The sequence below is a fragment of the Xiphophorus couchianus genome, chromosome 6 (assembly GCF_001444195.1).
Source record: "Xiphophorus couchianus chromosome 6, X_couchianus-1.0, whole genome shotgun sequence".
NCBI lineage: Eukaryota > Metazoa > Chordata > Actinopteri > Cyprinodontiformes > Poeciliidae > Xiphophorus > Xiphophorus couchianus.
The window spans coordinates 17,704,991-17,731,383 of NC_040233.1; the positions used below are offsets into that span (position 1 = coordinate 17,704,991).

The 26,393-nt window shown below is 38.3% G+C and overlaps 1 protein-coding gene across 20 annotated transcripts in view; it reads left to right on the forward strand.

Moving 5' to 3' along the window:
• Window positions 1–26,393, forward strand: part of obscnb (obscurin, cytoskeletal calmodulin and titin-interacting RhoGEF b) — a 60,271-nt gene that overhangs the window by 29,614 nt on the left and 4,264 nt on the right. For 3 of the 20 annotated variants that reach the window (XM_028020543.1, XM_028020548.1, XM_028020546.1), the window contains 44 exons: window positions 147–413; window positions 639–905; window positions 1,484–1,558; window positions 1,980–2,042; window positions 2,401–2,496; window positions 3,056–3,118; window positions 4,376–4,642; window positions 4,782–5,048; window positions 5,422–5,688; window positions 6,060–6,329; window positions 7,533–7,799; window positions 7,979–8,257; window positions 8,522–8,779; window positions 8,920–9,186; window positions 9,340–9,612; window positions 12,096–12,362; window positions 12,576–12,851; window positions 13,293–13,565; window positions 13,659–13,949; window positions 15,644–16,969; window positions 17,286–17,567; window positions 17,679–17,760; window positions 17,862–17,986; window positions 18,248–18,445; window positions 18,555–18,587; window positions 18,680–18,778; window positions 18,873–19,091; window positions 19,253–19,286; window positions 19,391–19,443; window positions 19,633–19,731; window positions 20,463–20,519; window positions 21,209–21,348; window positions 21,978–22,178; window positions 22,283–22,359; window positions 22,443–22,613; window positions 22,721–22,880; window positions 23,565–23,681; window positions 23,843–24,007; window positions 24,105–24,263; window positions 24,344–24,521; window positions 24,611–24,724; window positions 24,846–25,013; window positions 25,347–25,449; window positions 26,105–26,234. In XM_028020543.1, the coding sequence (XP_027876344.1) occupies window positions 147–413; window positions 639–905; window positions 1,484–1,558; window positions 1,980–2,042; window positions 2,401–2,496; window positions 3,056–3,118; window positions 4,376–4,642; window positions 4,782–5,048; window positions 5,422–5,688; window positions 6,060–6,329; window positions 7,533–7,799; window positions 7,979–8,257; window positions 8,522–8,779; window positions 8,920–9,186; window positions 9,340–9,612; window positions 12,096–12,362; window positions 12,576–12,851; window positions 13,293–13,565; window positions 13,659–13,949; window positions 15,644–16,969; window positions 17,286–17,567; window positions 17,679–17,760; window positions 17,862–17,986; window positions 18,248–18,445; window positions 18,555–18,587; window positions 18,680–18,778; window positions 18,873–19,091; window positions 19,253–19,286; window positions 19,391–19,443; window positions 19,633–19,731; window positions 20,463–20,519; window positions 21,209–21,348; window positions 21,978–22,178; window positions 22,283–22,359; window positions 22,443–22,613; window positions 22,721–22,880; window positions 23,565–23,681; window positions 23,843–24,007; window positions 24,105–24,263; window positions 24,344–24,521; window positions 24,611–24,724; window positions 24,846–25,013; window positions 25,347–25,449; window positions 26,105–26,234 (8,843 nt within the window). The remainder of the gene's footprint in view (window positions 1–146; window positions 414–638; window positions 906–1,483; window positions 1,559–1,979; window positions 2,043–2,400; window positions 2,497–3,055; window positions 3,119–4,375; window positions 4,643–4,781; window positions 5,049–5,421; window positions 5,689–6,059; window positions 6,330–7,532; window positions 7,800–7,978; window positions 8,258–8,521; window positions 8,780–8,919; window positions 9,187–9,339; window positions 9,613–12,095; window positions 12,363–12,575; window positions 12,852–13,292; window positions 13,566–13,658; window positions 13,950–15,643; window positions 16,970–17,285; window positions 17,568–17,678; window positions 17,761–17,861; window positions 17,987–18,247; window positions 18,446–18,554; window positions 18,588–18,679; window positions 18,779–18,872; window positions 19,092–19,252; window positions 19,287–19,390; window positions 19,444–19,632; window positions 19,732–20,462; window positions 20,520–21,208; window positions 21,349–21,977; window positions 22,179–22,282; window positions 22,360–22,442; window positions 22,614–22,720; window positions 22,881–23,564; window positions 23,682–23,842; window positions 24,008–24,104; window positions 24,264–24,343; window positions 24,522–24,610; window positions 24,725–24,845; window positions 25,014–25,346; window positions 25,450–26,104; window positions 26,235–26,393) is intronic. The other 17 variants (XM_028020553.1, XM_028020558.1, XM_028020560.1 and 14 more) reach the window with 13 other exon arrangements.

Sequence of the window (26,393 nt, forward strand, 5' to 3'; positions counted from 1 at the left end):
TTTAAGGTTGTTTGTTGGAGTTGCCATCAACGTGGGCAAACTGTCAGTGTAAGCCCTGGTTGTTCAGCTTTCTTGTGATTTGTGCTTGTTTATGTGAAATTTGCTGTGACATACCATTGATTGTGTAATAACTAATGACCACACAGCCCGACCGGTGACCTTCAAACAGAAGTTGGAGAGCCAAGAGGCTGAGGAAGGAGCCAGTGTGACTTTGCGTTGTGAGCTCTCCAAACCTGGAGTCCCTGTGGAGTGGAAGAAGGGATCACAGGTCCTGAAGTCTGGAGAGAAGTACCAGATGAAGCAGAAGGCTTCTGTGAATGAACTTGTTATTAGCAAACTATTGCCAGAAGACAGTGGTGACTACAGCTGTGTGTGTGGAGGCCAGAAGACCTCAGCCAGCCTCAAAATCAAGGGTAGGAGGAGGATTTATTATCAGTTTTATTACAACTAGTTATTTTGAGTGTCTTTTTCTTTTATGTATGTGTTTAAGGTTGTTGGTTGGAGTTCCCGTCTGTCATCAAAGTGTGTTAACTGTTAATGTTAGTCCTGGGTGTTCAGCTGAGTTGTACTGTATGCCTGTTTATGTTCTATTTGTTGTGGTATATCATTTGACAAAATACCAACTAATAACCATGCAGCCCAACCAGTGACCTTCAAACAGAAGTTGGAGAGTCGAGAGGCTGAAGAGGGAGCCAGTGTTACTTTGCGTTGTGAGCTCTCCAAACCTGGAGTTTCTGTGGAGTGGAAGAAGGGAACACAGGTTCTGAAGTCTGGAGAGAAGTACCAGATGAAGCAGAAGGCCTCTGTGAATGAACTCATTATTAACAAATTGGTGCCAGAAGACAGTGGAGATTACAGCTGTTTGTGTGGAGACCAGAAGACCACAGCCAACCTAAAGATCAAGGGTAGGAAGAGGATTTATTTGAAACCTAACAAAGCAAATGTATTTGTTTGCCATGTGCAAAACTGAAGTTTCATTGATAGTGTATTCTTTGTATGAAATTTATAGTGTCTGTGTTTAGAATCTGCTCTGTAGTTTTTTAAATTTGTTAAGTTGCTCTTATGTTTGGTTGTGTTGTTTAATTTTGTGTACTTGCCTTATGTTCCTCTTGTGTGTGGCTGACATGTCAACTTTTTGAGTTTTTTGTCACATAATGTGTTTTACTGTGGCGAACTCACCATTGTGACAATTTGTATGATCTTGTTTGTGCAACACTTGTATGGCATTACAATTCTGGAGTTAATTCCACAAATTAACAAAGTATTTTTCTTCTTTCTGTTATTTGCTGTTGGTATATTTCCAAACTTATCACTTGTTGTTTTTTTTAGTATTCTGTGCAATCAAGCTGGTACAACTGGTGCTCAGTTGTTTTGTTTGCCTTTCATTTCTGAACGTTTCCTTCAATTATTTTGTATTTAGTTCATGAACTCATATGAATAATCTGATATGTTACGGCACACTGACTGCATTATTTTCTTTCAGCTGTGAAGCTGTCTCCGCCTTCTTCTGCTGCTAAACCAGAACTCAAAACTCAGGAGACCAAAGAAAAAACTGAAGGTAGGTAAGAAAATATGGTTGGGTGATTCTGAGCTGTATGTTTTGTTCAGTTGAATAATTGTGTCTTTGTTGTTGAGTCTTCCTTTAAATTGTATTTTTGACTTGCCTGTACTGTCTATAATAGATGTAAGCTCAAATTAAATGTATACAAAGTGTATATTCCTGTATAGTCAATTTCTTTTAGTTTAAATTTGAAGTTATTGTGCTGCTTTCTGAGTTAAGTGCTTGCAAATCACTGATAAAAGCAGACTGAGGATAAAACATCTAAATTTTAGCCTTGCAGGCTAATATTTTTTACAATCTCAGAGTATGGCTGTTTCTGTTGTATGATTCTGTTATTTCGTTTTAGTAAAGTGTTTGTTGGAAAGCAAAAGTTTAAAGAACTTATAGTGTGACTATTTTTGTTGCACTTGCATTGCAGTCAAGGTGAGTGAAGTTAAAAGCATTGAACAGAAGAAGCAGGAGATAAATGAAACTGTAGAAGGTAACATTCTTAAGAGTTTCACCTTTGCTTGTTGTCTTGAGAAATGTTCTACATGTTCAAATTAAAACGTGTTGCTTTGTAACTTGGCTGTTTCACATGATGTCTCATTTCCAGGCTACATATGCTTTTTGAATTGCTCACTTTCAAATACCTAGCGTGTATTTATTTCATGTTTTCAGCTCATAGATCCACAGGTTTCTGCACTCTCAAGGTTGTTTTGTTTCTTGCATGGAGGCTGACTGTTGATATGAAATAGTATTTGCATCTATCGGCCGTGTTTCTCCAATGACCAGACTTGAGTGCTTCCTGCAGCTTGTGTATTTTTATATAAAATTACAATTGTGCCCAATTATTGTAGCTGTGAACCTGCCGTCTACTGGTGAAGCCCCTACACCACAACTACTGAAAGAGAAAAATCAGAGAAGCTCAAGAGAATTTGATATGGAACATGAAGGTAATATGACTAGCTTGTTCGTATCTGTTGGATACTGTGAGAGTCTTTGTTGAAAAATATTTTTGGTGTAAATAATGTTTAAAATTTGTCCAAAGGTGGAAAACATATAATTGTTGTTCAATTTAGTCTCAGAGAAAAGGTGTTGTTTTCTTCTTTAGTGTTTGTATTTCATCAGTATTTTACTGTTTTGTTTCAATTCTATGTCCAATTTGTAGTGCTGCATGGCATGCTGGCAATACTGTCTACTTTTTGCAGTGATTTGAATTTGGTATGAATTTTGCTTTCCAATTTGAATTTGAATTTGGTAGATTCGAAAGAGGAGCCTATGATATTTTAACATATATTTATTAGCTTTCCCTTTTCCTAGAGATTTTGTACACTTTACAGTCTGCATTAAACAAAAGAACATCTGTGTTTAGGGCAGAGTTGTAAGCGTAAGCTAGTAACATTAAACTGTGCATTGTTATTGACTGTGTCTGCTCTCCTGGCTCCATGCTGGTGTTGTATTTGGTTCAGTAAACTCATCTCTGTAAGATTGTGAGATTATTGTTGTGTTTAGTCCTAGGCGAGAAGACTGTTAAACAAGCTGCTCAGAGTGACGAGACCAAAATCCAGGCACAAGGTAGCTCCTGACTCATGTTTCCACATCAAACTTTGGTGCTACGTTTATGTCAGTTTGTTTTTGAGCGATTTGGGGATGTCTTGTATGCCAGGATGGCAGGGACATACTGAGTCACTACTTTACAGTTCTAGGTTTTGTTACAATTAGAGCTGCATGTCTGCTTGGCTTTGTCTATGTCATGTTTCACGGTGTGAAAGGTGTGTACATAGTGATGTGCTGTGTCAGTCTTCTGCTACAGATAGCCTTTTGTATGTAGGCCTTAAAGCTTTCTGTGTTGCAGTGCAGCACAAAATTTATGAAACTTTATGAGCATTCCCTCCTCCAGGATGAGGATATGATGATAGTGTGTTGTTGACTTTACAAGAATACCTCATACTGCTCATGCATGTAGTGACAATGGAGAGGAAAACTCCCCATTAAACCTCCAGCAGAATCTGCCTCAGTACCGGTGGCCATCTGCCACGATCGACTGGGGGTTTGAGAAGATAGAGCAGTGTACACAAGAACATCCAGAATAACTAATGTAGGAGTACTTTCTATGTTAATGAATAGTAACATTTTAATAACAAGAGTGGAAAGACATTTAGTTGTTGGAAGCGTTATCTCAGTCAATGCCCCCTGCTGGATAACCTAACCACTTAGAATGAGGTATGAGTGAAGTCAGAGCCCTGGAAAACTATTTTTCTTAATGCAGTTTGTTTTTGCTAGATCTTGATTGATCTGCTTGAACCCCTCACCTGTTTTCTTCAATATTGAAACACTTGCTTGAAAATGTAAAAACCTTATCCTACTCCCCATCACATTCCTTTTTGTATCTAATGCTCTTGTCCTAAAGTATGATTTTGTTTTCTTTGACATGTTAAAAAACACACTTTTGTTGCTTTCATGTGATTGCATACATCTGAAATAACATAGAATGTGTAGTACTGACACTTAGTGGTCTAAACTGGTACTGCCATTCTCATATCGACCCTGAAGAGATGAAGTTATGGGTGGGTGGAGTGCTTTTTCATCATTGTGTTTTCTACTTAGTTGTTTATGTGGATTGTCTGTGGGGTATTTGGTATAACCCATGAAGGCTAAGTCTGCTTGATGGACAAAGGTTTAATGGTTGTACATGTCTGTATTTAAAAACAGTTGTTTTCTAAAAATGTAATCTTCGTAAGACACCTAATAAAAAAGACTGGTTTGTTAGCATATGTCTTGTGTTTTCAAAACATCAAACTCAATACTTTATGTAAATCATTGATTCCTCAGTTGTTCAAGTTGTATGCAATAAAGACCTGGAAAGCTGTGTATCAGAGGAGGGAGCAAGCATTACTCTGCACTGTGAGCTTTCTAAACCCAGAGTCCCTGTACAGTGGAAGAAAGGACCCGAAGTCTTGAGTCATGGAGAAAAGTACCAGTTGAAACAAACTGGATTACGTTACGAGCTACAGATCTTTGATTTGACTCCTCAAGACACAGGAACCTACTCGTGCTGCTCAGAAGACATATTAAGCTCTGCATCTCTTGTTGTGAATGGTACGGTGAAGACCATCTTCTTTACCATCCATCAAGTCTGTCTTTTCACATCCGTATTAATTTCTCCTCCCATCAATTTACCTCTTCATTTCTTGTCTTTACTTTTAAATAACTACTTATTGTTCTTGTTGTTCTTCAGCCTCCCCGGTGTTTTTCAAACGCGAGTTGGAATGTCAGACTGTGGAAGAAGGCCAGAGTGCCACATTACAGTGTGAGCTTTCCAAGTTAGGTGTTTCTTTGGAATGGAGGAAAGGAGAACTTGGCCTTTGCCCTTGTGGAAAATATGAAATTAGACAAACAGAGAACCTGGCTACTCTAATAATCCATGATGTAGAACCAGAGGACTCTGGAAGTTACACTTGTGACACTGGTGAACATCAAAGCACCGCAAATCTGTCTGTGAAGGGTATGTTTACAACCTGTTTGTATCCAAATAGCTTGAGTGGGCTCTTCCTTTGTCTCTGAAAATTTGAGTCAATCAGGATCTAAGCTCAAGATCCAAACTTTTGTGACACGTTGTCTCTGGTGCTTACTTTTCTATGTTCTTTAGAGCCTTGAAAAAGTATTAACACCCTGTTATTTGATAGACCAGGGATCAGACTGGTTATGTGATAGACCAATAAAATACACATAAGTTTGTGGTTCTAAGTTGACAAAATGAGAAAGAATACTTTCACAATGCACTGATAGTGACTTTAAGGAGTGATGAAATAAAAATTTTACTTGTGCTCTTATTTCTTCTTAACTTTGATCATTTTAATTTCTTGAATTTCCCACAGCCAAACCTGTCCTTTTCAAAACTAAGCTACAAAACCTGGAAAGACAGGAAGGTGAGTCTGTTAGCTTTTGCTGTGAGATCACCAAACTGGGAGCCAGTGTGGTCTGGAGGTGTGGTGACAAGGTGCTGACAGCCAGTAGCAAATACCAACTGAAGCAGGAAGGGACTGTGGTCCAGCTTGTTATCTATAAGCTGCAGCTAAGCGACGCAGGAGAATACTCCTGTGATACAGGCTTCCAGAAGACTTCAGCAACCCTTAATGTTAATGGTAGGATTTCTTTTTATGCATCACCCTGACAACCACCTTTTACATTCTCTATCATGTTGTCTTGTTTGGAATTTCCTCTCTAAGAAAAGTTATTTTTTGAGACCTTTTTTCAATGCACGTTAATTTTGCAAATTAGGTTTTATTCTTGTACATTTCCTAACAACTCCTCCAGCTCTTCACATAATTTGACATTGAACTGGAACACTTGTCACTTTTTGTGGTGCTCCATCCTTCCTAAGCGTTGACACACCAGAATGCTGTTTTTCTTCACTTGATGATTTCAATAACAGCTAAGCTGAAATCTTTAAAGTTTATTGCAATCTGCAGTTTCAACTTTTCAATATCTGTGTGCTGTTGCAATGTCTCTGTAGCTGCTGAGGTTCTGATTTTGAAGTTCTTGGAGAGCTGTGTTGTTCATGAGGGGGAAGATGTCCACTTTGAGTGTCAGCTTTCTCATGAGGAGACTCCACAGATACAGTGGAAACTCCAGGATGTCCCTCTGCAAAATAATGAAATGAATCTGATAAGGTCTGAGGGCCGGGTGCACAGCCTCACACTTAGAGGTGTCACAGCCTCCGACTCTGGAACAGTCACTTTCACTGTAGGAAACCACACCTCCACTGCTTCTCTCACAGTCAGAGGTAAGAAAGGCAGAAATAGTTTTAAGAATTAAAACAGACTGTTTTAATCCACATTGTTTCCTTCATCGTTATCATTTGGACCTTTCTCCAATGTTCTCCATCTTTATTATTGTGAGAGATATTGTTGATCAATTACTACAAGAGCTCTTCAACCTGATAGCCATTTCTTTTTCTGTAATATCTCCTTCTTTTTCATATTTCTAAAATTTTCACTCTTTCACATAGATTCTCCTAGTATCTCCGCAGTTATTGACCCACTTGCATACCTGGAAAAGTGTGTGAGAGGGAGCAGTTAGCGTTTCACAGCTCGCCAGTTAAACGGGATCACTTTTTTTTTTTTAAACAAAAGCAAAATGATTATGCAGTGGACATTTTAAACTGTTTTTAGCATCCAGCGTGTTTAGTGAGGATAGCATTATTAAGAAAAATCTTTGACTGTGCTTCTTGCTGAGTGACCAAAACCTTTCCTCACCTGTCAGATGTATAAAGATTTGCCAGAATGTTCTAATCCACATTGTTGCACGACTGAGATAATTGAACTTTTCAAAATGGAAAAATTGAGAAACTTATTTTTTTCACATAATTTTAGCTTCCTGTCAACAGATTCAGCACTGAAGAGTGGTGTTGTCATATCCTGTTAGTGCTAACATATGCTCCATTTACCAACCTGTAAAAGAAGTGATTTTTCATTTCTGGTAACCAGTTGTGTTCTATGAAATGTAAAGTGGTCAATTTCAGAAACTCAGTTGATTTTGAACTGGGTCAACAGCTTGGGGTAAATACAGGTTTATATATTAACAGTGTGATGATCCTGTGTCCATCACAACATTCTTGAACTAACACCTGTTAAAATTATGTTGAATGTCTACATTTCAATTTTGTATGAAATGTACACTCATGATAAATAAAGCATTTGGACTATGTCTTTATATTTTAGCTCATTTTATTTTGTTCAAAGACCAGGTCCACCAGTTTATGGTTCCCTTCTAAACAACCAAGTTTTGTTTTCTGAGACCTCTTTTCATGTTCTGTCTTAGTGTGTTGTTATGCTATGTCATCTTCTATGTTATGCATGTTGTTTGTTGCTTTTTGGTACAGTCTATACCTTATGTATTCATGGTGTGTTACATGGAGGCCATATTCACCTCCTAAAACTTAAAAAGCCTTATAATGCTCATCTTCTTTAACTGGTCTTTCTGGCAGTGCCACCAATATCCTTTAAAAAGGAGCTGGAAAGCCAAGAGGCCAGAGAGGGAGGAGAGACCACACTGTCCTGCGAGACATCAAGCCCTGACTGTAAGGTGACTTGGTGGAAGGGCTCAACTGTCCTCTCTCAGGGAGAGAAGTACACCATTCAGCAGAGAGCTACCACTCACAGCCTGGTGATACACAAGCTGGTCAAGGAGGATAGTGGTGAATATACATGTGACACAGGAGACAAGAAATGCACTGCTAGGCTGACTATTAAAGGTAACAACTTCACCTTATTATCTGCCATTTTACAGAGTTAGTATGTACAGGAGGGTCCTTTCAGGTTATTTAAATGTAAAACAGGGACCTTGTATACTCAGTGCTAAACTAACATTTAGAAAGTGATGCTCTATGAAAGATCCGTTTGACCTCACTTTTCACTTCACATTCACTCTCAGAGCATGTTCGCATTGTCCGTGAGCTCCATGATGTTACCGTGACCACTGGTCAGGACGCCATCTTTGAGGTCGAGCTGTCGCATGTAGGCGTCACTCATGGGGAATGGTGGCTTGGAGACAACCTCCTTCAAAATAATGATCTGAATCAAATGAGCGTTCAGGGCAGAGTTCACCGACTGGCTCTGAAGATGGTAACCACAGATGAGTCAGGTGATGTTGCCTTTGTCGTTGGTGAGGAGAAGAGTGTGGCTTGTCTTCTGGTCGAGGAGAAACCCAAAGGTAAAATAGATGACGTCGTATCTCTAGCGTTTTATTGCCCAGAAACATCTTCATCAACAATTAAACAGATTTTTTTCATTTTAGTCCTTTTCATTATCATTAGCATTACCACTCACAATAATTATTCATTTTATAAAACGTAATATCAGCAAAGCACAGGAAATATATAACTTAATGCTAATGCTATGTAAGTCAGAGTTAGAACAAGAACTCTAAAAAAAGACATATCACTGCAATTGAACTTTATGTTTCCTATATTTACAGTGGTAATATTAGAGAAACCTCATAATGCTGCAGCAGTAGAGGGAGAAATCGTCACACTCAGTTGCTCCATCTCCGACTCCAATGCCTCCCTCACGTGGATGAGGAACAATGTGCCAATCCAAGCTGGTATAAAGTATGACCTGAAGAAGAACGGTGCTTTGCATCAGCTCCGAATTCACAACCTGGTCCCAGAGGATTCAGGAATATACATCTGTGATACTGGAGATGCACAGTGTGAAGTTACTTTAACTGTGCAAGGTAAAACAAGAATGTTTCCTGTCTAAGTTGAAAACTGGACCAAGATAGGCCTGAACAACATACCTACTCTAGCATTTTTTATCTTTTTGTAAGTTTCTGTCAACTTCTCCGATTGATGATATACTTAATTAACCCGCTAGGTGCCCCAGTGTTCTTCAAGAAAGAGCTCAAGAGCCAGGACGCCATAGAGGGTGATGATATCACTCTACAGTGTGAAGTGTCTAAGCCAGGTGTCCGTGTTGAGTGGAGGAAAGGAGGTATTGTCCTCCAACCTGGTAAGAAGTATGAGATGAAGCAGGAGGGGCGCATTCAAGAGCTCTGTATTCATAGCCTGGAACCTGAAGACAGTGGTTACTATACCTGTGATGCAGGAGAACAGCTCACTACAGCTTCTTTGGCAGTGCAAGGTAGTCTCCATGCTGTCCCTTCTACGTCTGTCTTGATTGTTTACTGTCTGTCTGCTGAATTGTTTGGTTTTGTCAGTCAAACTGATGCAATGCTTGATAATGAATTCGTTTAAAACTTAGTGTATGCATGTGTGTGTATTTTTCACTCAACAGTGAAAGAAGTCTTCATTGTTACTGGTCTTAAGACCACTGACGTCTTTGTTGGGGAATGGGCAACGTTCTCCTGCCAGCTTTCTGGTAGGGCGCCTGGTAAGGTGCAGTGGTGGCTGGATGGCACCTTGCTGGAGAACAACCCCTGTATTGATATAGGGGTGGAACAGGGCTTTATCCACACACTCACCTTTAAGAACCTGGCTACAGATGACTCAGGCACTGTCACCTTCAAAACGGGCAACTTAACCTCATCAGCCAAGCTCTTAGTTAAAGGTATTCTGTTTAAGGATCTCAGTAATGTAGAATTTTAAACAAGAATATTTCTGACTTTCTTTATGTATGGAGTTCTAAAAGTGCCAAATCAAGAACCAATTATTTAAATGTGTCATTCAACAATTAGAACTGGAATCAAATGGATAATTTCCAACATATTATTTTGTGTGACTAAAAGTTACTATTTTAGCACTTATTTAGTTATTCCATTGTTGTATGCTGCAATGCAGCATTTTCGTCAGTGGGCTAAAACTATGGGTCTATATGATTAGCAACGTTAACAGTTTAAATCAATGGTCCCTAATCGCAGGACCAAGAACTGGTACCATTCCTTGTTTTTTTTTGTGCCAGGCATCAGAGAAAGACTATATAAGTAATTTTCTATCAATGTTTTTGACAGTCACACTCTGAAAGATATACAGCTGACACTGAGCAGGGAGAGCAGCTAGTGCTCTAGCACAAAGTCTGTTATCGTGCTACTTATTGTTGCAAATCACAACCCTGGTTTGTACAGGTTTTGAAGTGTTTTACCACCACCCTCTGAATCCATGGATTTCTTTTTTCCAAAATGAAACTTGCTCTATGGTGCTGAATAGGCAAATAGCTGAATATTGAACATAGTTTTTAAATTTGGCTTCCTAGTTTGTTTAATAAATATATCTCATGAATAATAATACATTTTTGACATTTAAGTTATTGTAGATGCCTTTATTTAGCTATAAAACAACTACAGACATAGTAGACTAAGACTTATATAAATCAATATTGAGGTGACATTGGATAAGTTGTTTCACATTTAATTATTTAATGTATGTTTCAAACTACTTTTGGATACAAAAATATTAAATATTTATATTTCATATGTATATACATATTTTTTTCTTTAATTTTAATTTTGATTTTAAATATTTATTTAAAAATGTATGCATTGCGGCACTTTTAGGACTTCACACTTTAACTTGCTGTCAGTCTTTTACAAAAATCAACTGGAAATATTTATTCAAAATATTTGAATAAATATTAGTACATTAGAAAAATGCTAGTGAATTTTGCTTTTCTTTGTGACATTTTTCTTTATTTTTTATAGATTTTTTTTAGAAACTTTAAAATATTTTTGCAATCCTGCACATAATCATGCATGAGCCAGATTGTTTTACATTCTATTAATTAAACTGTTGAGTTTCATGCTGTATGGTTTGATATTACCAAAACATACAACTGGGTGCAGCACCACACCAGAGGTGTAAAAAATACTGTTCAGAGTACTTCCACAGCTATTTGATAGGTCCTGAAAAACCATATTGCAAATAAACTTTTGCTTTACATTTGTATTTTGTTTTGGATAAGTGATGTATTTTGGGCTGCTGAAATGGCAAACTGATAATTACGATTGTGAATATGATTTTTCAGAATACAACTACATTATTTTCATTAATCACCCACCAGTGCTACACATTTTTTAACGCTTAGTATTAATTAAAAAAAATGCAAAATCAATTTGATTGAGTCAAACGTATTTCATCCAGACATACTCAGAATTTTATGGCCAATTTTTGATCTTCAGTTGTTGTAAAGCTTTGAGCTGCCAATTTCATCTTCAGCTAATTTTAATTCCCCTTTAAGAACTTTAAGTAGTTTAAGAACAGGGTATTGGAAATATTTTCCTCTAGCTGTCCTCTCATGAGAAGTCAATATTATTCACAAAGGTTACTGTAATTTACTTGTTGCACAGATATCTTTATTTATTTGCTAATTAATCTAAGGTTATTTCTTCTTTCAAGGAGTCTCTTTACTGCTAACAAATTTGTTGTAAAATAGTGGATGAAAAGTTTTTAGAGTAATAATCTGATTGGTATGCTCTGATGGATAACAGCAAAAATAAATAACTGGAATCCAGGGGGGGATGGTGTTGTGATGTAGTAAGACAGAAAACAGGCAATCGTGATTATTATAAAGTTAGCGGTGCAGTCCAAACTCTATACATTTCTAAACAGTGAGCGATATCTGTTTGCTGTTTAGATCCAGCAAATTTCTTCTTAATGTGGTATGTATGAATTACATTTTGGACTTCAGCTGAGAACAGAGCAAAAACGTGCTGCTCCACCCATCCAGACTGGCTAGATGCTCTCATTCACATACCCTGTCCTTTCACTGCCCCTAACACTAAAACCTCTAACTCTCCTGCAACTCCCATGAGTTCAGCATTGGCACTCTGTCCATTTGTGACCCCCTTCTCTCCTATCTGCTGCCAGCACTGTGGGACTTTTTAATCCCCATCTGTATGTACAGCATATTTACTTAAGTGCATTAGTGGAACAAAAGCAAAACAAAAAATCTTATAAAATATAATAACATAAGAACTTGTTTTGGGGGATTACAAAGCCCTTACATCATTTGGCATGCCCCTGTCATATCATTCATGGCTAAGTCCTGACAATATCACCTCCTTCAACTCCCCACAAAACTCCTCACCCTGACCACAGATCCCATGGTTGAGGTGGTGAACGATATGGAGGACCTTTGGGTGGTTGAAAACCAACCGGCTGAGTTCATCTGCCAGTTCTCCAGGCCAGTCAAAGCTCAGTGGAGGAAAGATGGGCAGCTTTTGCAGCCTGATGGCCGTAGGGTGGTAGTGGAGCAGGACTGGACTGTTGCTCGCTTGTACATTAACCGTGTTTCCGGTGCCGACACGGGAACGTATTCCTGTGAGGCAGAGGGTACCTCTGTGGTCGCTTCACTTCATGTGGAAGGTGAGCTTCCCTCCACATAGAAAGGGCAACAGCCTTTAAAACATCTCCTCGTCTTGGTCGAACTCCTAAGCAAATCTTTTGCCGCTTTTACAAAATGTATTCCCTTTTCAACAAGAGCTTTATGTATCTGAATTTTACAGCATTGTTGGTTAAAAATATCTATTAAGCGTCTTCTTTTGTTAATGTTATATTTTTGTCTTTCCACTTCTCTAGCCAAACCCATTAACATTGTCCAAAGCCTGGAAAACGTGGAAACATTTGATGGGGGCGAAGCATTGTTCGAGTGTGCCCTTTCTCGCCCTGAGAGCAAAGACTGTCACTGGCTTCTTGATGGAAAACCAGTGAAGGAATCACGTAAAGCAGAGATTGTGTCTTTTGAAAATGGTCGACGTCATCTGCTGCTCCTGAAAGATCTGCATGACAAAGACAGTTGCACAGTAACATTTAAAGCTGGAACAACTTCCACCTCTGCCCAGCTCACTGTCAAAGGTGCTTCCAATTTGCTTAAATTCTGGATCTCTAGACAGGCTGAAAAAGTCTACAATTTAATTTCAGTGTTTTACCAAATGTATAGAATGGCATAGCTATCCATTTTTTGTCCTACTTCTTCTTTCCCTCCTATCTTACTATATTAATGTCATTTGGTCTTTTTTTTCCTTATGCCATTACTTATTTTCCTAATTGTGTCTTTCCTCTGTCCTTCGATACTTATGGTTCCTTCGTTCTTTCCTTTGTTTATTCCATCTTTCCTTCCGTCTTTCCTAAATTAATCAAAAAAAAACTTAGAACTCTGGAATTGAGTCTGTAATTTTTACATAAATAATACATGTACTTTGTGTGAATAATTTTACATGAATAAACCTGTCTGCATCGTAAGCTTTAATCACCAAGATTTTCAGCATCACTTTGTGTTTTTATTTCTGTTTAAAGGCTGGAAACTGGAGATCGTGCAGGGTTTGGAGGACAAAGTGGCTGCTGTAGGAGAGAAGGTTGAGTTTTGTGTTAAGCTTACTGAGGCTGTTCCTGCAGCAGATGTGACCTGGTACGCTAATGGAGTTGAACTCAAACCCAGTGACCTCTGGGCCATGAGGGTTGACGGCAGTTCTTATTGCCTTGTCCTGAGACAGGCCCCACTCATGCCCCAACAAGAAATTACTTTTGCAGCTAGGGATGCACTTTCTTTGGCCAAGCTAACCATCATCAGTAAGACTTTAATAAACAAGAAGCAATGAATCTGTAGTTTTTTTGGAGGGGGATTTGTGTGTATTTTCAACCTTTTGTGCATCACTCCAACAGCTGTACCTGACCCCCCAGAGGATCCAGAAGTCCTCCGTAAAACCACAGAGTCTGTTACTCTCTCCTGGTTTACTCCTCTTCATGATGGAGGGAGTCCTATCATTGGCTACAGAGTGGAAATGCGACTTGTAGACAGCGCCCTCTGGCTTCCATGTCATTCTGAACCTGCTTGCAACACAGAATTTGTTGTGGAAAAACTGGTGCCTGGGAGTGGCTACAGGTTCAGAGTGGCAGCAATTAACAAAGCTGGACCTGGAGAGCCTGTTGAGCTTCCTCTGACAGTACAGCTTGGTGAGTGGACAAATACATTTGGCTAAAATATTATTGCACACTCAATTATTAGACATAGCTATTTGCTTATTGCTTCTAAATAACTGTTTTGCATGGCGTGAAGATTTATGTTGTAATGATGCTGTCATTATAACAAACAAGATATTGAGGATAAGATAATTTTAACAATTAAATCAAATGTTTTTTTATTAATAAACTATTAATAATGTTTCAATTATACTCATCTTTAAAATGCCTTAAAAAAGTCTTTAGAATGAATCTCAATCAAATTTTTATTAAAAAGGATGTGGAGTGAAACTCCAGGTTTATTGATTCCATTATGTTTTGCGCACAGCATCGGATTCAAAGGGTTATTGTGTTCATTGAGTCAAAGATTAATTTCATTTCAGTATGTACATCATCTAAAAGTTTATGTTAATTCTCTTAAAAAATGTATTCTTATTTAGAGTCATTACACACAGAGTAATAGATTTAAGTATTTATTTCTGTTAATTTCAATGATGTCTTATAGTTGTTGAAGATCCAAAATTCAGGAAATAAGACTGTAACATCAGACCAATAAGATATATATATATATATATATATATATATATATAAGATATAATATATATATATATATATATAGATATATTGAAAATACAGAAATGTTTTTAGTGATATTATGGCCTACAAAATCATGGGCATCAATGCATATGAATGGGAAATTAAGTGAAAGTTAAAATTATTTCAAAAAAAGGTGCAGACACAGCAGGAATAAGTGCAGCTTTGACAGAACCATGTAGCAAAGTCAATTCAATAACCTGGGGGATAGTCCTCTTTCCAGATGAAAGGAACATTTTCAATTAATTTGAAAATCAATATCCCAAAGTCTGGAAGACGAGCAGCAAAGTTGTTTGAAGTCTACAGTGAAGTTTCTACAGATAGTGATGATTTGAAGAATCGTATCATTCGCAGGGATTTGTTCAATGTTTTATCAAGTACAAAGTCAGCACACCTGTCTCCTGGGAAACTATAGCGCTGCCTGACACTTCTGATGTCAAGCTTTATGGAGATGCAGGGTTTGTTTTTCAGCATGGCTTGGCGCCTGGCCACACTGTCAAATACCCATTTCTGGATTGATGAACGTGGTGTCACTATGCTTGATTGCCCATTAAGCTCACCTGACCTAAACTGCACAAAGAATCCATGGGGTATCGTCAAGAGCAAGATTAGAGACACATCACTCTATGCATATCAGCTAAAGACCACTACAAAAACAATTGTGTCATGACCTCCATTTTACGCTCCATTAACGCAGAAATTCACGAAAAAGAAGCCTTGACCAAGTACTATGTTCATATACTATAAAACATGTGAACAGTCTTTTCAATAGGCTGACATGCGTGTCCTAAAATACTTTTACTTCTTCAATGTAATATTTTAACCCAAACCCAAAAGCAGAATTTTGTGTTTCCATTGGCTGTATAAGACATAACTATTTAAATTACCAGACCCTGTAAATATTTTTGCTCTGTTTACAATGATTCTATGTACGAGTTCCACTTTTTGAATTGAATTACTGGTCTCAACTTAAAGCCAATGTATTCGAACTGTTTGGCTTATCCAGAACCAAATAATTTTAGGTACTGTTGCATTCATGGTGGTGTTGTGCTCTGTGTACTCTAACTTAAACCATATTGTGGTCATTTCTTCAGATGTAAAACAGACAAAAGTCATGGAACAGCCGAGTCTACCTCCCGAGTCTGCTGAGGAAGGGGAACTCCATGATCTGTGGGACGCATCAGCAAAGAAACGTCGCATGAGCAGAGAGCCCACTCTGGACTCCATCTCAGAACAGCCTGAGGACAATAGCAAAGGCGGCAAAAAACAGCAGAAAGAGTCTGTGTCATCAGAAAAAGTAGAAATCACAGCAGCGGAGAAAGAGCAGGTCGATGTGTCCAAGAGACAGACAGAATCTGTTCAGTCCATCAGCTCCGAGGATGAGACTGTTTCTGGCGGCTCTTCGCTTGTGTCTTACCTGAAAAAGAGCAGCAAGACTGAAGTAACGGCAACCAGTGAGGCAGAGACTCTAACAGCAGAGAAGTTCTTTGCTCATTTCCAAATGGTAGAGCAGAAAACAGTGCAGCAGACTGAATCAAAAACAACAATAATTCAAAAAGTAGAGGAAAAGCAATTGTCTACTCAGGAGACCAGTATCATGGAAATCACAAAAGAGGAGGAGCCTGAGCTGACAGATGCTGCCATCAAGATTCAAGCTGCCTTTAAGGGTTACAAGGCTCGCAAGGACATGCGTCCCATCTTTAAGGAGGTCTTTAAAGACCAAACCAAAGAACCTAATGACACCATACATCTCGAATGTGTGTCAGAAGGTAAACCAGAAAAGGTGCGCTGGCTGAAGGACGGTGAACCGCTGATTGACGGCAAACATCATCATATTGATATCTACAATGATGGCACCTGTGCTCTGGTCATTACGGCTATCACCACAAAAGACACTGGGGTTTACACCTGCGAGGTCACCAACAAGTTTGGAGTGACGTCTCACAGTGCTAAGGTGACAGTGGGAACGGTGAGGGAGTCATCAGGCCGACGACCCCTGACAATAGGTTACAGTGCCGACAGTGAACCCGAGAGCTCTTCCGGTAGTGAGATGGATGAGTCGCTGAGACAGGCGAGCAGACGCCTGAGGCGCCTTCTTCGCACACGACTCCCACCCGATGTTGAGGAGGAACCATTTATCAGCGCAGACGAGGGCGACTTGCGTCCCCCGGATCCTCATTCTTACCGGGAGGATGAAAATTACATCTACATTTGCTTTGATTCCCAATCAGAGGCTGAGATTGCCTCTAAAAGATTCCAGGAGATGTTCACAGTCCATGGAGTACCCGTAGAGACCGCCATCATAGCAGCAGGGACTCACAAAGTAGAGCTGCGAATTAGAAAGATGGGCTACATTCAGGATGGCACACAGACCCCAACACAGGATCGACAGCCTCCTGCTTTGTTGACTGGAGCTCCAGGTAAGCATTACAGTTATGACTGTGGAATTCACACTTCCTGAACACTTTGACATTCAAATTTACCATTTTTCAGCATCCTATTTTTACGGTGAAACAAAAAGTCAAAACTATGTAAAGCTCTTCCACATCTGATATACAGTATGTGCTGCCTGGTGTTTATTTTTTATATAAAAATTTGAACATGGAGGTTTGTGGTTGTTAAATGACAAAATGTAGAAAAAAATTAATACATCAGGTTGATAATTATGCCAAGTATATTTTCATTCTAGGAGTCAGTGTTCTTTCGCTTATTGATCCAGTTGTTCTTGTTGCCCAGCTGCTCCAGTGTTCCTGACGGAGCTACAAAGTCAGGATGTTCCTGATGGCTATCCAGTCAGCTTTGACTGCGTTGTGATTGGCAAGCCCCCTCCCACTGTTCGCTGGTATAAGGATGGCAAGCTGTTGGAGGAAAATGACCATTACATGATCAATGAGGACCAAGAGGGCTGTCACCAGCTCATCATCACCTCTGTCTTGCCCACTGACATGGGCGTTTATCGCTGCACAGCGGAAAACAGCAGTGGGATTGCCGCCACTAAAGCTGAACTTAGAGTTGACAGTAAGTAGAAGTGAATAAATGAATATGAAAATGAAGCAAACATTTTAATAAAGAAAATGAATGCCTTTTCAGCAAACATTGTTGAATAAGATATATTATTATCTCTATTAGTGTCGTGCAGCTCAGATTATGACACTGCTGCAGATGCCACTGAGACCTCATCGTATGTCAGTGCTAAAGGTTATGTGTCCAGGTAAGTACAAGTGTTTTATGATAAATTAATTTGAATATTTGACATTCACCCTCTCAGTTCACATGCTAACTTTTGTTACTGCGCTGTATGCTTTCCTCCAGTAGGGAAACTGAAACATTTGAATCCGTAAGTGAAGACGATCAGCTACCACAAGTTGTGCATGAACTTCATGATGTTCATGTCAGTCCAGGTTCACCTATTGCTAAATTGCAACTCAAAGTAAAAGGTGAGCCCACCAATAAACTTGAGCTGTCAAATTACAATTTGCAATTGCCAATAAACAATTTTGTTTTTTAAATTTTAACCTTAGGATTCTTTAGTGGAGTCGGGAAGTCTGTTTTTCATTTAAAGTATTTAGTGACACAAAGTTTTATAAAAGAGGTTTCTCCAAAGATGATGGATGAACAGAGGAACTGAATGGATGAATTTAACATAAGATCAATGAGGATGAACAGGGCAATATTTTCTACGCGTTTCTGTCTTTTAGGGTTTCCTAAACCGAGGGTGTACTGGTTCAAAGATAGCCAACCTCTCCAACCGTCAGAGAGAATTCAGCTTTTAGCAGAGAGAGATCTTCATGCTGTGGAGATCCTTGAAGTGAAGAGAGAGGACATGGGGGAGTACTCTGCTTATATCAGCAATGCGGCTGGTTCTGCTTATTCCTCCGCCCGTCTGATAGTACTGAGTATGTATGCACAGACCTAAATAGACCTAAACTGCACATCCACCATTTTCTGTAAGGCACAGAGCTTCAGCGTTGAGCTCAAGATCTAATGTATTTGGATTTTGTACAGGTCCTGGGGAGATTATGCCACAGGATAAAAAAGGTAAACTACTTTTCATACTATAGAATTGCAACAGGTAATTAGACTAAACAAGGAGCATCTCTAAACTTCCTTTGCAATATTTTTTTACAAAGATTCTAAGGAGCCGCTGGTGCCTCCACGCTTCATTGAGAGGTTCAGCAATAGGAAGGTGAAACAAGGAGCAAGCATCACTCTCTCTGTAAAGGTCGAAGGTCAGTTCACATCCCCTTTAAAACTTCTTCAAACGCCCTCCCCACTTTAATTTCCTTGCAGATTTTAGCAGGTTCTCCACCTATCCCCTTTTAGGATCTCCTACTCCCGTGGTCTCCTGGCTGAAGGAGAAATCATCAGAGGATGTCTTGTGGATTAAACCCGATACTAAAGGATACAAAATAGCCAGCTCTGGTCGCCAGCACAGCCTCATTCTGATGGACGTAGACAAAGAGTATTCTGGCATTTACACTTGTATAGCTACAAATAGAGCAGGGCAGTCGCTCTGCAATGCTCAGTTTGAGGTGGATGACAGTAAGAAAAAAATTTGTATTTTGCATTTTATCTGAAAATAAAATGATTTTAAAAATCATGCTGCGGTATCTTCACAGCATAAAAGAAACAAGCAGACCTGACTGAAGTCTGCTAAGTGTTTGTAGTTATAAACAAGTGTATACTGCTCTCCTTTTTGACAGCACCACAACTGAAGAAGAATACTGCAGCTTCAGAGTAAGTAAGCCGATAAATAGACATACTGAAGTTTGAATATATATGCAAATTAATTGCATCATGCTACAAATATGACGCACATGTAACATTGAATTCATTTTTAGGATCCTTGGGATTACAGTTCGTCCTCCACAAGAAGAGGCTGGCAGAGGAAGTGGTAAAAATACAATAAAATACAAGCAGCAAATAATCAAATTTTTGTCATTTTTTATTGCATATTAAAAAGTGTCAAGCAAAAGTATCCATACGTCTTGATTGCTTTTACATTTTGTCATGCAATACAAAATACTGCATTCATGGTGTTTGTTTAGTCATTTTTTTCTTGTACTTTTATCCATACTATTAGAGAGTAAAATACCCTACTTAGGTGAAGTTGGCACAGAGGAATTCCTGATGAAACTCACTTCTCAGATCACTGAAATGGTTTCAGCAAAGATCACACAAGGTAAGTATTTGATACCAGGCAGTTTTGATAAAGTATTTGGATGTTCACTTTTAATTTTAGTTTGTGTGATGTCTAGTACAATTTCACTGCCTGCTAGCGTAGAATGTAAGCAACAAAATAAAACAGAATGTTTAGGTAGATGTAGCTTGCATGTACACCTATTATGACATTGTGGTGTGCCGTTTTATCACAAGTCCAGCATTTTAATTTATTGTCACCATGCATGCAACAAGCTTCCAGAAGGAATGTTTTCAGAGTGCTATGACTCCTAAAATATTTACTGCCCTATTCAGAATTGGCTTTTTTTTTTTTCTTGAGACATTTTTCAGGAGGAAAATCATGTAACTCCAAAATGTTCCCGTTTTCTCTGTGTATAGAAAAACACCATCTGATGTTTGCATGTTTCTCCTCCTGCTGCTGTTACTTGCAAATTGCTTTAGTCTTCCAGTCAGGTTTGGTGGATTTCACTCATTTTGCTCTACAAATCCATAAATTTTGTGTAAATTTAATGTTATATTAATGAGCTACTAAAATGTGTTTTTTAAATTTGTTTAGAACTGACACCAAACCTGACAAAGGTGTTTTATTGCTGTTTCACTGCATGCTTTGGTTTTTCATTAAATACATAAAACAAATCTCTTAACTTCACACAGACCCCATTTTCTTAACACGCATTATTTTAATCAGTTTCCCCATTTAAATGTTCACCCAATAATTAATTTGTTATTCAGACAGCTTACAGAATCACGACGTGCTCCAGTGGATGAAATCTTGGCCCAAATCTGCCTGTATGTATACCAAATGCATCAGCATCACAACTATGTGATAAATTTTCTTTCTCTTTAAGAAATATTTATATCATTAGATGCATTTAAGGACATTTTTTTTTCTCACAAACAAAAGCACAGCTGCTACTTGGATTTCTTATCTTTTTTTTTACCTTTCATAGCTGAAATCTTACTAAATGCTTTCATCTATTCAAACAAGATTTATTGTCTCTGTCAGCTTACAGCTGGGGTACAAACTCATTGACAGGCATGTATGTATCTGCATGTTGCCACTAACACAGTAGAAATGCATTGTTTGGCAAAAGAAGAAATTGTTTCTTGCAGATCTTTTTCAGAATTTCAGCTTAAACAAAGTAGTCATTACTTAAAACATCACCGGGGTCTTTATCACTATGATATCATCACAACCAATTACTCATCGTCTACTCTGACAATGAGTAATTGGTAGAACTGTCAAATTGAACTGACTGCAAGTTTTATTAAAGTTATGAAGCTAAATATTAAGAACTGGTACAAGTGTTAAAGTCAACAAATTCTGTTTTAGACAAGACTTTATAATACAACTCCTTTGACAAAATGTGTTTTACTACAGAACTGTAATAATTTTTAAACAATAGAAAACACTGAGAGGGCATGCAGTGCACATTTCCCCTTTTTCTCAAGCATCTTTCTTAACCTTGTCGTTCAAGCTTCACTACGAGTACCAGGTGTGGACAGTGATGATGAGACCAAAACTCCTTCTCCATCTCCCCATCACGGTCGCTCTCGTCCACCTTCCCTCATAGCAGATTCCTCCTCAGAGTCAGATGATGGAGATGCCAGAGGAGAGGTGCAAGCTCTGGATTTGAGTTGTTTTGTTTGTTGTGTTAAAGGAGTTTACAAAAACATTTAATTTTCACAATTAGTAATGGGGGAACCCACCTTCAAACAAAGTTAAATTTTGAGAATAAAACTACAAGTTATTAGATATATACACATCAACAACTAATCTGACACCAACAATACTAATTAGAGATGCACCAATCAGAATTTTTCAATAATATTTGATCTGTGGTTTTGCAAAGCTGATTTTTGCAAATTTTCATTTGTCTTCAAGAAGTATAAATGATAGCATTCAAAATGGACTGTTCTGTGAGCAAGTAGCGACTGTAAACAGGATTTTGCTATTTCACAACAAGGGCATATAATTATTGACTTGGCATTTGAGGTTGTCTTTAGTATTTATTGAAAATGTTTTGAAAACTTGAAAGGAAAAAAAAAGACTTTTCTGCAACACATTACAGATCATTTCTATTAACAACTGGAACAAATAGGCAGAAGATTAAAGCAAGCATTAATTTGTAATGGGAGAAGTTTGAACTTGGAATGAAAATAGAAAAATAAAATTGAACAACTAAGTCATATTTTATTACTTTTCATCGCTGATGAGAGACCATCTGCCTTGTCATATTTTCCTAGATGTTTGACATTTATGTGGCATCTGCGGACTACAATCCCACCATTGCAAGCAAAGACTCCATCTCTCTCAAAGAGGGACAGTATGTGGAGGTCTTGGACTCAGCTCATCCTCTTAAATGGTTGGTCCGGACCAAACCCACCAAAACAACACCATCACGACAAGGCTGGGTGTCACCGGCCTACTTAGACAAAAAACTTAAAGTATGTCTTCAGATCAACATGTTTGGATGACTTTTTTTAATCTTGTTATTTTCTGCAGCAGTTTGGCTTGTTGATGACTTTGTATTTATAAATGTTTGTCCCAGCTCTCAGCGGATGCAGGAGAACTTCCAGAAACAAGTGTAGAAGAGGTTTCTGAAGGAGAATATAAGCGGAAGTTATTGTAAATGAAGCACAATCTAAAGTCACTATGAAACTGTGAAAACTGTAAAGAAACGCTGAAGAAATGTTGTTTAATTCAAACAGCCAGCTGATGCAGGACCTGATAAACGGAGAATCCGAGTTTATCAAGGAGGTGGAATTCTTCACTTCTCACCACAAGAAGCACGCTGACAGCCTGGATGCTCCACCTGACATCTGCAGCCAGAAAGAGGCCATCTTCAGAAACGTTGATGACATCAAGTCCTTCCATAGCAAGTAAGCCCTCATCTTAATTACCAGAAATATTTGCTAAACCTTAAAAAGGACCACATCAAATACATGCGTTGTATTCATGAACCTCGTCTCCCACATTTTGTTTCTAGGACATTCCTCCCAAAGTTGCATGACTGTGACACTGATGATGATGTAGCAATGTGCTTCCTGAAGAACAAGGAAGGATTTGAACATTACCTCCAGTATCTTGTAGGACAGAGCCAAGCCGAATCTGCTGTCAGTGACAAAACTATTCATCGTTTCTTTAAGGTATCTGTTTTTAAGTGGCACCTTGATTTACATGCAATCCTAGATAAATGAAGTGCTTTTGAAAAATATTCAAATCTCCTAGACTTTTTTACAGCCATCAACAGTATGGGATATATTAGCACACAATTATGAAGTGGTGTGTCATTTTTTTAGGAATAAAAAATCAATTTTATATCCAAGCTCCTTTACTCTGATATCCCTTTTTGAAATCCAACCCAGCCAATAGCAGAGTTAGTTTATGAAATAATAAAAGAAACAAAAAAAAGGAGAGCTCAGTCCATCAAAAACAAGCAATGCAATGAATGTGTTGCTGTCATCATTAATTAAAGGTATCCCTAATCAGAGTTTTAAGTCTTGATCTAAAGAAACTTTTGTTTCAGAGTTTAAAATCTGAAAAATGCTTCTCCATGTTTGGTTCTTATTCTGGACATACAGAGTAGACGTGACCCAGAATGTAACTGATGTAACTGCAATAAAAGGTGCTTCTACACAGTATTGACCTTACGGGCATCAAGTACAATTTCATGCCACAATGTTCTGTTTTTTATTTGTGAGGAATTTTGAAAAACGTTTATTACTTGCACTTCACAATTGTATATGATTTTGTGTTGGTCTATAACAAAAATACCAAACTGTTTCCCAGAAAAATTTTCATATTAATTCATAAATTCTTTACTGTTTTAGGAGTACTCTGAGAAAGAGCAGGCGACTGCAGGCCCTGGGGATCCTCCAGTTCGAAGCATAAATGCCTACCTGCAGCAACCCCTTGAGAGGATTCAGAAGTACAAGGCCTTCCTTAAGGTGACATTTTTAACAGCCAACAAACAGACAGTCCTTTAAGTTTAGTACCTTCTTAATATCGTAAATGGGTATGTAGTATGTGACTCATGTGCAAGTCATTTCCCATTTTGATATCTGATTATCAATCAGCCTTTGTAAATGTCTTTGCCTGCTGTCTGCAGGATCTCATCCGAAACAAGGCAAGAAACGGCCAGAACTGCTGCCTCCTGGAAGAGGCGTACGCCATGGTGTCTGCACTCCCTCAGCGTTCAGATAACACCCACCATGTCTCCCTGATTGAGAACTATCCTGCTACCCTGGAAGTTCTTGGAGAACCAATCAGACAGGTAATATCTTCATCAGTAGCTATGCAACACAGGCCTTTGGTGGCTTTATGTGTTTGATTGTTTTTAAATATTTCTTCTTATTATTTCCTTGCTCTAGGGACCTTTCCAAGTGTGGGAGGGAGCTCCTGGAATTAGAACATCCTCTAGGGGTCACCACCGCCATGTCTTCCTCTTTAGGAACTACTGTATCATTTGCAAACCCAAAAGAGACAGCAACACTGAAACACAGGCATATGTTTTTAAGAACATGATGAAGGTAAGTAATAATTTTCTGTTTGTTTTATATTTTATCACAGACTCAGCATGATTGTTGTTGTACTGTTCATCTCGGTGCAGCTGAATAACATCGATGTGAACGAAACGGTGGAAGGTGACGACCGGGCCTTTGAGATCTGGCACGAACGGGAGGACTCTGTGAGAAAATACACTTTACAGGCCCGAACGGTCATCATCAAGAACTCCTGGCTGAGAGACCTCAGGGAGCTGCAGCAGCGCTACAGCATTACTGCATGGAGTGAGAGCATTTTTTGATTCTCTTTAACTTTGTTCTTAATTTTCCGTTACTTTAAATGCTAACTTTTTATGATGTAAACATTCTTCCAGGTTCACCTGATTTTGTAGAAATTTTGGCAAACTGCACAGCAGAGTTGGGTCAAACCATTAAACTTGCCTGCAAAGCTACTGGGGTGCCTAAACCTGTAGCTACCTGGTACAAAGGTAAGACGGTTGCAATATAATATGTGCTCATTCGCTTGGCTTCACAAAACACAGTATACATTAAATAATCTTTATAATGACTTTTTTTTAATCAGTTAATACTTAAACTCTTGGTTTTTAGATGGACGAACAGTAGAGGCAGATCCTCATCACATCATCATTGAGGACCCTGATGGCTCCTGCACGCTGATCCTCGATAACATGACTGCAGATGATTCCGGCCAGTATATGTGCTTTGCAACAAGCCCAGCAGGAAATGCAAGTACTCTTGGAAAAGTCACTGTTCAAGGTGAGTGAGAATACAAAGTTGAAGATTTTATCATCTATTCCTTCATATTACCAATGATGTTTCTACCCCCTATTCCTCCTTCCCAAAGTATGATAGGGCACTAATATTTTGTATTGCACAAGTACCAGATTAAAAATATATAGCTGCCCTTTGTATATGTGCAGTCAATAGTGAGTTGGCGCCCTAGCTGCTTTCTGCTAAAAATAATGTGTTTTAAATGTTTTGTGGACTGCTCTTATGTCTATGAAGATTTTGCTGCTTAATGGGAAGAAAATGAAGAATATTTTCTGACACAAACACCTAAACATTGTACCTTTTGTGTATTTGACACAGTGCCTCCTCGTTTTGTAAATAAAATGAGAAATGCTGTCTTTGTTGCTGGTGAAGATGCTCAGTTCACTTGTGTGATACAAAGCGCCCCCAACCCAAAAATAAGGTAGGACTGTCTGAAGTACATCTAATGCTGATCATTCTTGACTTTTAAAAATTCTGGTTCCTTTTAAAAAGGACTCTGAATCATTTTACTTTATCACAATTAGTCAGATTATAACCACAAATTTCCTTGTATTTTATTAGAATCTTAATGAAAGGCCAACCAAAGTAGTGTTGAACTAATTCTAACATAGAAGGAAATGTTTCAACTATTTCCAATGAACAGTTATAAACTATGGCATATATTTGAGCTTTTAATTTTACATGGTTCACTATGATATTTATTCACTAACAATCAATAACACACATCTGAGGTCTCCACACAACAGTTGTATTTATATGTTAAATTACACACTAAATAGGAGACTTCCAGTGGTTGGTTGTGCTAGATTTAAGGACATCAGAGTAACAAGGGAAGTTAGAAACACATCTAACTTTTCAGATTTTTATGTTTAAAATTTTTTTAATAATACCAGTATTTATCATTTTCTTTTTACTTCACACTTATGTGCTTCTTTGTGCTGTTTTATCACGTGATATTGGAAAAAAAACAAAAAAACATTGAAGTTTGTTGTTGTAATGTGACTATGTGAAAAGGATTGAGGGTATTGATATTTCTGAATTTAGCAAACTTATCTTTCTTTCTGTACTTGTTGAAGGTGGTTTAAAGATGGCCGACTATTGACTGACCAGGAGAAGTATCAGACCTACAGCGAGGTCCGTAGTGGGGTCCTGGTTCTGGTTATAAAAAACCTGACTGAGAGAGACCTTGGACACTATGAGTGTGAGGTAAAATCAGATGACATCGCTGCTGTTCTCATGTTTAGTTTTTGTCTTGTTTTTCTGGATAGTTGAAAATTGCATAATTGCATTTCAAATGGGTGTAGTTACATTTTCCCTTTTCGGTTTATTATAAAACCTATTATAACAAGCAGAATATTTTGCAGC